Source organism: Gambusia affinis, linkage group LG10, assembly GCF_019740435.1.
Source record: "Gambusia affinis linkage group LG10, SWU_Gaff_1.0, whole genome shotgun sequence".
NCBI classification, from domain to species: Eukaryota; Metazoa; Chordata; class Actinopteri; order Cyprinodontiformes; family Poeciliidae; genus Gambusia; species Gambusia affinis.
Genome location: NC_057877.1, coordinates 27,497,452 through 27,511,315, shown reverse-complemented (window position 1 = coordinate 27,511,315; position 13,864 = coordinate 27,497,452). Strand labels below are relative to the sequence as shown.

The 13,864-nt window shown below is 37.1% G+C and overlaps 1 protein-coding gene across 2 annotated transcripts; it reads right to left on the bottom strand.

Annotated features, from left to right (window-relative positions):
• mccc1 (methylcrotonyl-CoA carboxylase subunit) lies at positions 1–13,499 on the bottom strand. 2 transcript variants are annotated; one of them, XM_044130048.1, is made up of 20 exons: positions 13,371–13,499; positions 13,158–13,276; positions 12,677–12,720; positions 11,480–11,619; positions 11,266–11,361; positions 10,262–10,383; positions 10,038–10,185; positions 9,839–9,960; positions 9,639–9,750; positions 8,986–9,067; positions 8,780–8,907; positions 7,800–7,983; positions 6,970–7,079; positions 5,831–6,047; positions 5,673–5,759; positions 5,059–5,108; positions 4,033–4,170; positions 2,714–2,821; positions 1,612–1,683; positions 1–1,181 (listed from the first exon to the last, which is right to left on the bottom strand). In XM_044130048.1, the coding sequence occupies exons 2-20, from the start codon at positions 13,211–13,213 to the stop codon at positions 1,047–1,049; spliced, it is 2,151 nt and encodes a 716-aa protein (XP_043985983.1). In that variant the 5' UTR covers positions 13,214–13,276; positions 13,371–13,499; the 3' UTR covers positions 1–1,046. The 2 variants fall into 2 exon arrangements, with proteins under 2 accessions (XP_043985983.1, XP_043985982.1); XM_044130047.1 differs by having other exon boundaries at positions 13,158–13,465.
• Positions 13,500–13,864: the final 365 nt, after the last annotated feature.

The window sequence follows — 13,864 nt, the reverse complement described above, 5'->3', positions numbered from 1 at the left end:
GTATTTAGAAAAGAAATCATTTATTACAGTATTTGACCAAACTAACAGTTATAATCAGAACACAGAGAATAAGGCCTCCCCGTCGGTAAGGAGAGAGAAATCCGTCAGACCGTCCTGCGTGTGATAATCATCCGCTGGCGGAGAGAAACAGAAACAAACATCTGTCTGCCGAAAGCGGCGACCCACTTATCGAGCAGCACGGGGTCAATCTGGGGTCAAAACGACTGATTTGACCCAAAAATAAAACATCCTCCCACAAAATCCCTCTGGAGTGTTTCTGATGTGAACGCTAAACGTCTGACATCAGGATTAGAAAAAATGTTAGAGTTTGAGGTTTTTCTCAGGATGGAGTGTTAGGGCCACGCTAAGAAATTATAAACAAATATTATTGCAAAAATAAAGTCACAAAATTACAAGAATAAAGTTATCTAACAATTTGTACCAATTTGGCTTTATTCTCGTATTATTACAACTTTATTTTAGTTCTTTCTTAGGATGGCCCTGATACTCCATCATATTTTCCAGACAAAATGAATCCTTTGTTTTTCTGGAAACTTTAAGTTCAGTAACAAAGAACCTTAAATACCTGCTAAATTATAGAGATACATTTCATTTGTAAAAATTATTTTTTTTTTATCTCCACAAAAGGCAACTTTGAGCAGAGTTGGAAAATTATTTAATCCACCAGTTTCTAATGAAACTTCTAATAGCTGTTGTACTTCCTGCTGTTTTTCTTTTTTTTGCCACTTTTTATGTTTTGTGCTTCTTTTGCTGGAAAAACTGCACATTATTTCCACATCTTTCCCTCTTTTATGTATTGAGTAAAAGCAGAAATGACACCAGGCTGAAGGAAAGAGGCGTCCTAACACACTGAATGCATCCTGAAGGTCCTGCACACGATTCACTTGAAAAATAAACTGGTTCCAATTTTGATGCATTCGTGAGTAAAAGGGAAACTTTGAAGAACTTTGCTGCTCTATGACAGGAGACTCTGACTCTCACTCAGCTTGCCTCCGGCTCTTCTTCCTGTTGGGGGGTTTCAACATTTACTGGCTGCTCCTCTCTTCCTCCTTCTCCTCTTCCTCCTCCAGTTCCACCAGAGCGGCGTGCCGACTGGCCTGAGATCCCTCCACGAAGAAAACCTTCTTAATCACACCTGACTTTGGCGCCCGGATCGTGAGCTGCAGAGAAAACACCAGTGGCGTCACAAACACACACACTAAACCAGAGGTTCCCAAAGAACATTAACCTTTGACCTCTGACGCTTCTACAAAATATCTAAAGAAATGTCAACTTTTAGAATTTTTTAATCATTATTAAATTATTATTTTATTCATTTTGCATAAAAGCTGCATTACGAAGTCTGATTTTATTTTTTTTATTTTAAATATAAGTTAAAAATAATTATTTTAACTTATATTTTATTTTACAAAAAGACTGAAAAATAGAAAACCGAAATGATTAAAAAATTAAGATTAATACCTTTTTTTGTTAAATTTTTTTTTTTCTCATCTTCCCTCCAACTTTCTAAAGCTGCCACTGCGCCCCCTGGTGGCCCCACTTAGAGAAGCACTGTGTTAGCAGTCGTGTGTGTGGGTGTGTGTGTGTCACCTCCATCTTCATGGCGATCATGACCATGAGCGGGTCTCCAGCTGTCACTTTATCTCCAGCCTTCACCAGCACCTGGACACAAACAGGAAGTAGGTCAACACGTCTGACAGACTGAAATGTAATTTCAGACCGCTGCAGCCGCCTCGGTGCCCCGGGTAAACATTAATAAACTTAGAGATTCCAATAAATGAAAAATAATAAAGAGAAAGGCAAAAACTCTACTGAGTTGTAGTTCAAATAAGAGCAGCCAGCACTCAAAATCTTTTACATTTTAAAAACAGACTTTTCTGATGCCACAGCCTTAGAGGAGCCATATTAATTCTTCCTTCACCAGGTTAGGATGGCTCTACAGAACATGCTTATTAATGTTTTCCAGCAGCCATTGTAGAGCAGTTAGAAAAGTTGACCAAACCTGCAGGGTTCCGTTTGGGTTGCTAGGTAACAGTTACCTAGCAACCCCAGGTATAAAATCCATAAAATCTAAGACAATCAATAAGGAATAATATTGGGAATAAAAAATGCTAACTACATTAAAACAATCCAAAGTAATGGTGTTAAAACACAACGTACAAAGAAAGTTACAAAAAAAATCCTTAAAATTTGCTTTTGTTAAGTTTTCTGACACATTTTTTTTGTTTTTTTTTGTAATTTTAACTGAAATAAAACAACAGAGGTTTAGTCATATTTCACTTCAGGCAGTGAGAGAAAAAAACTCTCTACACTAAACTTCTACTGTTATTTTGATTTGCTAAATGCCAGAAAACAATGCAAGAAATCTCTAAATAGAATTTTTTTTATTTATGTTTTCAGATTTTTGAAGCACCTAACAAAAAAACAGAATTGAGATTTTTTAGGTGGTTTCAAGTGTAAATAATGTTTTCTAAACTTAGGCTCCAACATTAGATTGAACTTTATTACCAAACGGTGAAGTTCAAATATCAAGCTCTGTCCAGGACTTTATACAGAAATCAGAAACTTTCCTAATTAAAATTCAAACATTTTTCAGGATTTCAAGCAGAAAATCAGCCAGATGTTTTGCCAGGGGTTCCACAGTCAGTATGTATGGAAAACAACAACTAGCTCCATGTTACGCCATGCTGACCTTCTCTATGGTTCCCGTCATGGGGGCCACAGCGCCGCCCTGCTGGCCCGACCCGCTCACACCAGCCAGGTACTTTGGCACAGGAACAGAAACCTGAGCACTTCCTTCCTGTAAGATTAGACGATCCAATCAGCTTCAGTCTTCGTTACCGTCTCGGATTATTCCAGTATTTTATGTGTTTACGTTTGAATTTCTACAAGTTCCAACAGATTTTCTTCTGATTTTGTAGGTTCTGATTTCAACAAACCCGGAGAACGAACCAATAAACAAAAGAGATTAAAATGTAACCATTAGAAACAAGCTTTTCAAACTAAAGTCTGAATGAATGAAACAGAGTTAACTTGTGTTTTAGCTCTGAGCAGCAGTGGTTGGAGTACGGTTCAAATGATTAATTCATCTTTCAAATATTGAAACATTAGTAATCGATTAATAATGTTTTAATATTTAATGTTTTTTGGACTTGTTTTACAATTTCTAACAGAATTTCTGATTTTCTTGGTCCTGATATTAAAAAAAATTTGGAATAAATCAAAATAATCGTGATTAATTGATCATTTAAATATTTGCAAACTAATTCAGTCATTGATTAATTATTAACTAGAGTGTAAAGACTAATAAAACGGCCATTTTAGAAAGACCAACACCCTCAGAGCAGTAATTAAATCAAAACTGGACAAAGATGACTGCAGAAAGTGAGGCTTCAACTTCAGTACATAAGTTTCAGTTTGTGGATTTTAAATGTTAAAAAGAACCTTTTCTGAAATGAACAAGCTTGGCAATTATGTGTAATCATTATTACCAAACAGTGCAGCTCAAATATCAAACTCTGCCAAGGACTTTATACAGAAATCATACAGAAATACACAAAGTCCAGTTTTAAGTCTTTAAAACTGGACTTTGTGTTGCTAAGAGGTACAAACCAAATTTCAGAAGAACAGCTTCATCTGGTTCCAGTTATGAAAAAACAGAATCTATCAAGCATCTATTGATATGCAATTATCAATAAATTCATCCAACAAACTAAACAGATCATCTCTACACTGTACTGAAGTCAAGCAGAAAGTTTTTCACATGCTGATGTTAGAAGTATTTTGTTTTTTGCTGCTGTTGAATCATTTTCTACAAATGATCAAGAAAAAAAAAGAGTTAAATTATTTATTATCATTTTTATGTATTTGTAACATTGTATAAAATATGCTTAAGTTAAATGAAAATTCTGCAGAATGTGTCTTTTTTCATCCGATTAACTGATTAATCATCAGAATGATCAATAGATGAATTGATCACTAAGTTATTTGCAGCCCTGGTTTGGGTCGTACCATGGAGAACAGGTGAACCGTGTCGTCCAGAATCACCAGTTTGGGTCGGGACTTCACTCCGTTCACTGAGCAGTGGAGGAACGAAGCTCCGCCCTCCAGCTCCACGGCGCCGGTCACATGGTACACCGCTCCTCCCACCTGCAGCAACAACCCACAGGTTCACTCCACACACAGACGCAGTTCACATTAAAATGTGCATCAAATTTAAACATTTTTTTACTGTCCGCAAAATTAGAAGGAAAACACTTTTTCTACAAATTCCCAACTCCGAATCCCAAACTTTTCCAGAACATAAATATCCAGGCTGATTTAAAAATGTCTCTGGCTGACTATTTCATTTAAATACGTATAAAAATAATATTATCCCTCACATATATTAGAGCACAGAACATAAATGACAGACAAAGATCTATTTCTAAGGTAATTTCTTCCGTTTCCTTTTAAAAATCTATTTCAATGCTAAAATATTAAAACTGATGACATTCATGTAGAGAATTATTTCATTTTGTCATTTTTCTTCATTATCAGAGAACAGAAAGAGCGTAGAAGTTATTATGTTACTAATTTGCTACTTGTTGAATAATCTCACCACTAAAAATAGGAATTAAGTCTTTATTTTGTAATGTTAGAAAAAAGATACTTTGTTAATTACATGGGAATTAAAAAAAAGCCTTGATTTGTTAGTTAAGTAATTTTTATTCACAAAACAAAGAAGTCATTCTTAGAAAAGCACAGATGCTGATTTCCTGAGACATTTTTATTTGTAAAAGATCAAAACAAACAACTTTATTTCCAGTAATCTTTTTTTAGTTCAGTGATAAAATGTAACAAACAGTTAAGAAATATAACAAATCTCAAACAAACCTCTCAGTTTATGATAAAACAGCAAAAGTTTAATCTGTTTTAAAACATCAACAGAAAAGGCAAGGAATAAATATGTTTTACACTAATTTCTAATTACAAAATATAAAAAATAATAATAATTAAAAAGAAATTTGTATTGAAAGCAGAGACTTTGCAGCTTACCTGCATTCTGTAGCTTTCGTCTGAGTTATACGTCACAACAACGTCAACCTCTAGAAATAAACAAGAGAAGGAAACGACAGGAGTCATGTTCGGCACAACGCAGCATTTTTAACAATGTCTGAAGAATGGATGGACATTTTAATGCTCATCCAAAACTAAACAGCAAAAGACAAAATAAATACCAAAATAATCCCACAGAACAGCTGGGAAACATGAAATCAGACGATTTAAACATTCATTTTTACTTTTTTCTTAAGTATTTTGGTCTAATTCTGGTAGAAATGTCTTAGAGCACTTGAAATCAGACTAAACTAACATACAAGTAACTTTTCAACAAGACATATGAGATTGTTTCAAGAAAATAATTCCTTAATATTGGTGAAATCACTTATAATTAGTATTTTTTCATCAATATTAAATAATTATTTACCTAAAAGAAGCTTGTATGTCTTTTTGAAAAGTTACTTGTAGGTTAGTTTTGTCTTATTTCAAGTGCACTAAGATGATTGTTAAAGAATCTTGACCAAAATACTTGGTAAAATGTTGTGTTTTGAGAGCAGAAAGATGCCATAAAACAACCTCTGATAGTAGAAAACTGCATGTTTGTCACTCACTTTTGTCTCCCAGCTGCAGCCTCATATTTCTGTTAAACTGAATATTGTTCCTCCAACCACTGCTGGAGCCAAAGGGTGAGAAGGGATCTAAAATAAAAACATCAAAACATTATCTTCTCTGCCTGTTTTTGCAGAAACGCCCTCCGTATCCTGCTGACCTGTGGAGGCCTGGGTGAAGGCCTGGGTGTGTTTCTGCTCCTGCAGCAGCAGGCCCAGGGCGGCCTGGCAGAGCGTCTCCCCGGACGGCGCTCTGGGAGCGGGGAAGAGGTCGGCGTAGTGCTGAGGGATGAAGCTGGTGCTCACGCGTCCGGCCTCGAACTCGGGGTGGCCAGAGAGGCTCAGCAGGAAGTCTATGTTGGTGTTCAGACCTACAATCTGACAACACAACAAGCAACAGAGATGATGGACACATCATCACCGTCACATTCTTTCTACACATGATTTTTTACAATTTAAAAACTTTATTTTGTATGCAAACATTTGTTTAGCTTGTAAAATTCTCCATGACGTTGTTTAAGAAAGTTAGTCTCCTTGAGATCAGATAACTGAACTAGAGTCTCAAGGGCGCCCTCTGGAGGCGAGTGCAGCAGTTTTATTAAAAAACTGTCCTAATTTATCAAAAGGAGTCATTTGAATAGTTTACCAAATGACTTTGTAAGGTGTTCTACACTGCAAAAACAAAATCTTACCAAGCGGTTTTGTCTAATGTTTTAGTGCAAATATCTTAGTTCACTTGAAATAAGACAAAACTAACTTACAAATAACTTTGCAGCAAAATAGAGGAGATTGTCTTAAGTCAATATTGATTTTAAACATAATTAGTTGAACTGGAGGATTACGTCACTTACAAAATGAAAATTTTCCCATTTTATAAATCAGATAATCTGCCAGTGGAACTAGTACGTTTTAAAAATAAAATGTAAGCAATTATTCACCTGAAACAAGCTTCTACTTGTAAGTTAGTTTTGTCTTCTTTTAAAAGTGTACTAACATTTATATGCACTAGAAACTCAACCAAGCAATAGTTGGTACAATTTTGTTTTTGCAGTGTAATTATAAAATATTAGGACATTTGGCAAAAATGTGACTGTTAAATATAATCAGATATGAATGTAATTAATTACTAAACTCGTTTTCACCAATTCATGATCTGTTAAATCGTGGTTACATCAACCTGTCCAGCAACTGCAGGTGGAAATTAGCATTTTTTGCTATAACCTGTATCATGCATCTCCTGTTGAAATGTTAATGAGATGCTGTATATTGTCTCTGTGTAAATAAATAAACAGTATCTTACGTTATATTGTCGTAAACAATATCTCAGTTTCTTCAGGGCAGCAGATCGGTCTTCTGCCCAAACGACAAGCTTGGCGATCATCGGGTCATAGTGAGCAGAAACCTCGTCACCTGGACCCAAAGCAACAGGAGAGCTTCAGGTTTTCTGCACAAGTTCATAAAAACAAGTCAGGCTCTTCCCTGCCTACTCAGGATGCAAGTTATTGACTAATGAGTTCATCCAAACTTGACTGATTGCATTCCTCCTGAATTAATATTAAAACTTTAATTCAATCAACTGTGATTATCAGCGCCATGTTTATTTTCTTTTCATGTTACAATTTTTCCTCTGCTTTTCTGTCATGATATAATCAGATATAAATGTAGAACAGCTCTCTTGTTGTTGGAATGAAAGATGTCTACAATGTACTGCGCAGCCGCTTCTTGAAACGACAGAAAAGATGGAGAAAAGATGAGTAACTTTACTCCGACATCTTAACTAGAGGGCCTTTACTTTGGATGTGACGTCAAACCCACCTCCGAGTTTCCACTTCCCAGGTAACTAAAACGCAACATTTGGTGAAACTTCAGGAACCTGTTTTGTGTTTATATTTCGAAACAGAACCGCATAAAGTGCATTTTGCATCCAACACCGGACACTTTTAGAACCGTTTGTCCTTTTTGTTTGATAATAGCGCCGCCATCTTTAATTTCTCTGCTTAAGGATTACCAGCAGCGCCCTCTGCTGGGTGGCGGCCAAACTACAACATTAACAGAAGCTATAAGCAGAAATTATTTTAAATAATTTTAATCTAATAAACCACTAATCGATCATTAATCCTGTGTTAATACCGTCTCTGACGCCAGTTTCTATGCGGGTGTGCTGGTCTGCTGCAGGGGTGGACAGGTGCAGCAAGGGCCCCGCTCCCGGCAGGAAGTCGTTGTTTGGGTCCTCGGCGTAGATTCGGGCTTCAAAGGAGTGGCCGTTTAAAGTGATGTCCTCCTGGAGGAGAGGCAGCCGCTCCCCCGCTGCCACCTGGAGGAAATGTTTCAATAAAACAATTTACTATCGTCTGATGGAACCTGAGTGAAGTTGTCCCCCGTTCATCGTCAAATCAGACATAATTGGAGTCAAATGTTCGTGTAGCAAACGTTTGACATTTATTCTGCTTTCTTTTGAAGATATTAATGAAAGTTTGAAAGGTCAATCAGCCTCCATCATTACCCAAATCTAACAAAATTGGTGTCAATAATTACCATAAATAAAAGCAGTAAAAAATTTGGTTTGTACCGGTATCATTTTAAAGATATTAATAAAAACGTTTCTTCAAAGCAAAAGGAGCACAAACAAAAACTGTTTGCTACACAAACATAGCAGAATTGTTTGACACGAGATTTGTTTAATTTTGTAAAAATGAGTGGGGGAGGGCGTGCTGTGGTGGCGTAGGGGATAGCGCAACCCACATTTGGAGGCCTTGAGTCCTCAATGCAGCCGTCGCGGGTTCGATTCCCGGACCCGGCGACAATTGCCGCATTCTTCCCCTTCCCCCTGTCCTGTCAGCCTACTGTCATATAAGGGACACTAGAGCCCACAAAAGACCCCCTGGTGGGGAGAAAAAATTTAAAAAATTAAGAAATTAAAAAAATAAATAAATATGAGTGGGGGGTAGAGGTTGACCCCGGATGACCTCTGGAAACTTTTTCTTTAAAAAGCAGCAGCACAAATGTAGCACAACCATTTGACACCCATTTTGTTAGATTTGAAGAAGGTGGTTGGACTTCACTGCGGTTCTGAAGGTAAACAGAGTCTGGGTTTGGTGGTTCTGCCTCACCCGGAGCTGCCACTCCACCAGGTCGGTTCCTGTGATCATCTCACTGACTGGATGCTCCACCTGCAGCCGGGTGTTCATCTCCATAAAGTAGAAGTTGTGCTGGGCGTCCATTATGAACTCCACCGTGCCTGCAAGACGAAGAACAGCATCCGTTACTGTGATGTGTTCCACGCCAGCAAAGAGGTCAAAGGTCGCTGCAGCCTAACCTGCTCCCACGTAGTTCACAGCCTTGGCTGCTCTGACGGCAGCTTCTCCCAGTTTCCTCCGAACATCAGGACCGATTCCAGGCTGGGAGGAGATTCAGAAACAAAACAAAAAAGAAACATGAGGTTCAGAACTGAAACACACTTAGACTCAATGTCTGGAGGGAGAGAGAGAAAAAGGAGGGGAGGAGGAAGGGAAAGTTAAAGGAAATGGAAGGATGGAAAGAAAGGAGGAAAGAAGGGCAGAAAGGGGAAGGAAGGAGGGAAAAATTTAAAGAAGGAAGGATGAAAAATTTAAAGGAAAGACGAATGGGAAGTAAAGCCTAGAAATAATTTTTTTTCTTACAGATCTTTCAGGTTTTTAACAAAAACATAAATTTCTGATTTTTTTCCAAATTAAATAAAAACAAAATGCAACTAAAATCTGTTTATGCACTTTTTTTATCTAGACGTTTTCATCCAAATCTGATAAACAATGACCAAACGTGACATGAACATGCAAACTTCTGAAAACACAATAAAATGTAATAGTCAATTATTCCTGGAAAGTTGCTCCTACTTCCTGCTGAATGAATGAATGAATGAATGAATGAATGAATGAATGAATGAATGAATGAATGAATGAATGAATGAATGAATGCCCAGCGTTCCGTTACCCCTGGAGCCTCCTCAATTATCTTCTGATGTCTCCTTTGGACGCTGCAGTCCCTCTCAAACAGGTAGACGGCGTTTCCATGCATGTCCCCAAACACCTGAACCTCTACATGTCTGCAGGAAATAAATTAATGAAAAGAAAAAACTGGCATTCAAACATATTCCAACCTAAAGTTAGTACCAAATAGTGAGCTTTTCCTACCTGGGATCTTCAACAAACTTCTCCACCAGCATCACGTCGTCGTTGAAGGACTTCCTGGCTTCCCGTCTCGCCGACTCCAGCTGTTCCAGGAAGTCGGAGTCGGACCGAGAGATTCGCATTCCCTAAAATATTCCAGGTTGTTTAATAGTGGCAATAGCTAAAATTATGAAGCTCCCTTTAGTTAACGGTTTCCTCTTACTTTCCCTCCTCCTCCACGGACGGCCTTGATCATGACCGGAAACCCGATCCGGGAAGCCTCAGCTTGCAGTTTCTCATTTGATTGGTCCTCTCCATGGTAACCACCTATGATTGGCACCCCAGCAGCAGACATGATGTGTTTGGATGTGCTGTGGATGAAAATGAGTTAATTTTTCTCAGGCTGTTTGAATATTTCCAAATAAAACCCCAGCAGAGGTGGGTCACCTCTTGATGCCCATGTCTCGGATGGCAGAGGATGGGGGTCCGATGAAGATGATTCCTTCCTGTTTACAGGCCTCAGCAAACTCTGTGTTTTCAGACAGAAAGCCGTAGCCTGGATGGACCGCCTGGAAACATAAACACAACGCATTTAGGCAAATGCAAACCAAATCTGCTTTTTGGTGTTTTTTGCCCAAATGTGACTTATATCCAGAGTTAGGTAGTAATTTGTTACATTTACTTGACTAATTTTTTTAAGTACATTTAGGGGTATATTTTACTACAGACTACTTTACTTTAACTTGAGTAATTTTATAATGAAGTATCGCTAATTTTATTTGAGAAAATTACTGTATTCCGATCTTTTCACAGCCCAAATAAATCCGATGTGTGTCACTTCCGTACGTGGTACTAAATCAGATGCATCCGATTGCTTTCAAAGCGTCTGCAGTCTGATCGGTCATGAGACAACCGTCATAATTCTGCACCAGAAAAAGCTAGAAGCGGTAAATCAGGACAAAAACAATGGCTAAAATGTCTAATTATGAAATTATGAAAGAAGAAATTATCTGATCTTAACTCCGAGTCAGTGAAGGGCGTACCGTCACATCCCAGTCCCGCCACTCCGAACAAACTTCCCTACAGAAATTTTTGTCAATTCTCCACAAAAAGCCGTTGCTATTAATTGTGCTTTACTTTTATTAGCTTACTTCGTCTTGTTATGATTTTATAACAATACTGTCGGCTACCTTTGATGAACAAACCTTTTTAAAATCGATCCATAAACAGCGGGATCCATTATTACTTCCGTAAACAGAGCACTGACGTGTGACGTCAATGTTCTTCTTCTGCGCATGCGGGTTGCGTTGGGGCCTAAACCGTTAACACAGAAGTCTGATTTCGGTCGGAAAAACGAAATTGAGTATCACGGCTTGCTGTGTGAATGACGTAGCCTTAAGTTACAAAATATACATGAACAATAAAAATCTTAATTAAGAAGCGTTACTCACATGTGATCCGGATCTTTTGGCCACTTCCAGAACTTTCTCCATGGAGAGGTAACTTTGTTGGGAAGGAGGCGGCCCGATGTGGTACGCTTCATCCGCCTGCAATAAACAAAGTTAAGACCTGATGGAGAAAATAATAATAATAATAATAATAATAATAATAATAATAATAATAATAATAATAATGAGTATTATGAGAATATAGCTGATATATCACCATGGCAACGTGCATGGAGTGTCTGTCTGCGTCGCTGTACACCGCCACAGAGCGGACGCCCATCTTTTTAGCCGTTCGCATCACACGGCACGCAATCTCTCCTCGGTTGGCGATCAGAACCTTTTCGATTCTTCCCACCTCTGCAGATGTTCAAGAAAAAATAATCTCTATTTATCTGGAATCCTTATAAGCACACATTTATTTTGTTTATCATACAGACATGCTCAAGTATTAGTTTTTTTTGTTATAAATGTATAGACCTCTCTGCATATTTCCAGGATTTAGTGATTCATAAGAATACACTGTAATACCATAAAGTTTCAATAGTGCCACAATGTAAAAATGAGAATAAAAAAAATACTAAATTATTATTTGGAGACTATTCACAAACTTGAAATATTAGAAACATACAAAGTGAGAATCAGGACAAGAGTTTTACATTGCAGAAATATCCATTCTGCAATGGATATTTAAATTAAATTTTAATTTAAAATAAAACATTTTAATTTTCTTAAAATTTGACAAAACAAACATGAACTGCTTTTAATTTTTATTAGGATTTGTTGTGACAGACTAACACAAAGTATAGTGCATAACTGTGAAGTAGAAAAACAATTATACATGGTTTTATTTTTACAAATATCAACCAAAATAGTTTGTAACTCTCCATCTTAACTATGCCTCTCCTAAAACAAAGTAAGCCCAGTGACCAGAGAATAGAAACAAGACAGCAAGTCTTAGATACATTTGCAGCTTCAAAGGAGTTGTTTAAATCAAAACATAAGCATGGCCTAGTAAAAGTCCAAACCTACATGTAATTAAGTACTGTAACAGCACCATTTTGCAAAAACAAATGAGTCCCTAGATGTGCTGATAGATGTGCCTCAAAAAGATAGTTCTACAAAGTATTGACTGATGGGTACTGAATAAAAACATATTTTACTTTCACCTCATAATTATGCACTTTCGTCAGTCACATTGAATCCTAACAAAATACAGTGAAGTTGGTGGCTGTAACATGACAAGTGAAGTTAAAAATTATGATTACTCATGGAAGGCAGCCAATGAGATTTCTGTTTTTAGAAATTAGAAGGCATATAACATAGACGTGATAAGCTAACCTGTAATCATATTCATAGTGATGATTATACATCACCCTTATGGTCCAGGAATTAAACCATGTGAGTGTTCTCTCACCTCCTGACACAAACCTCACTCCTCTTTTGGTCCATGACAGCTTCCTGAGGAAAGAAAACAACATCCTGGGTTTAGTTTTTTAATCTACATCGCTGTGAATATGATGTGGCCAAGATGTTAGATCAGATCATTTAAGCAAGAAAACCTCCAGATGTCAAAAGTAAACAATTGCATCAGCTACATTAGCATTCTGCTAACTTTATTTAACCTTGCTCAGTTCATTTCTCATCTACTAGTTTTCACAGTTTGAAATGCTTGAATTACATCTTAATTAATGATGGAAAAACAAACTCAATTAGAGGAGATAAGTTGTGACTGTTGAAAGGTAAATGATGGTTTTCAGAGCGCATCTGAATCCTTATCTCAAATAGAGGATAAACTGCGTGCAAACTCGAAAGCTAACACTGAAAAGCTAACAACTAAAACGGAGGAATGTTGAGAATTTCTAACCTAAGTTAACCAGGTAAGCTTTTGTACTCACTGTGAGAATATCCTCAGACCTTGCAGTGTTGGAAAACTCAGAATAACTGCAGCCATTGCTACCAGCTGCTGCTAAGGCTACCGCTGCTAGCTACCGCTGCTAGCTACCTGCTTGTTAGACTGAGAGAACAGCGGAGGAGCAAAACGCAAAACTTTAATCGAAAAACAAATTATTTACAATCAAATCCAATAGTAATATTTGAAAATAACTCACTTAAAGAAGAAATGAAACGCTGTGCAATTAAATCTCATTCAACTTGTTCGATTTAGCTTTTTAAAATTATTTTATTCATTTCAGACCCTACTGAGCACCCGTAGAGTGTTCTAGCCAATCAGAAAACGCGCTTTGGAGGCGGGGAAGATAATGTAGTTACAAAGTGTCACCACAGGAGGGGGGTGTTTTTCAGTTCCTCTGATGGCAACTATAGGAAACTAACTCAAAACTTCCGTTTATCAATAAAAAATATTTAATAATATTGACAAAAATTCAATTCAAATTTGCATCAAAAATGAAATTATTTAACAAAGATTTCCTAAATAAAGTATATTTTTAAGAAGAATAGATAATGAGTAAAAAATTAGAAATATTTGAATAGGTTGTGGACAACAAGCTATTCAATTACATATGAACAATTACTTTTAAATTTCTGGCGTCTATTTCCAGAGATTTTTAAAATTCAAATATTTGATAGGAAAAAAACCTTGAAA

Excerpts from the sequence above, each read along its gene's own strand:
- mccc1 (XM_044130048.1), bottom strand. The coding sequence starts at position 13,213 with ATGGCTGCAGTTATTCTGAGTTTTCCAACACTGCAAGGTCTGAGGATA. Across the intron at positions 11,620-12,676 it reads AGTGAGGTTTGTGTCAGGAG|AGGTGGGAAGAATCGAAAAG; the intron begins GTGAGAGAACAC and ends GAACATCTGCAG. Across the intron at positions 11,362-11,479 it reads ACTCCATGCACGTTGCCATG|GCGGATGAAGCGTACCACAT; the intron begins GTGATATATCAG and ends TGTTTATTGCAG.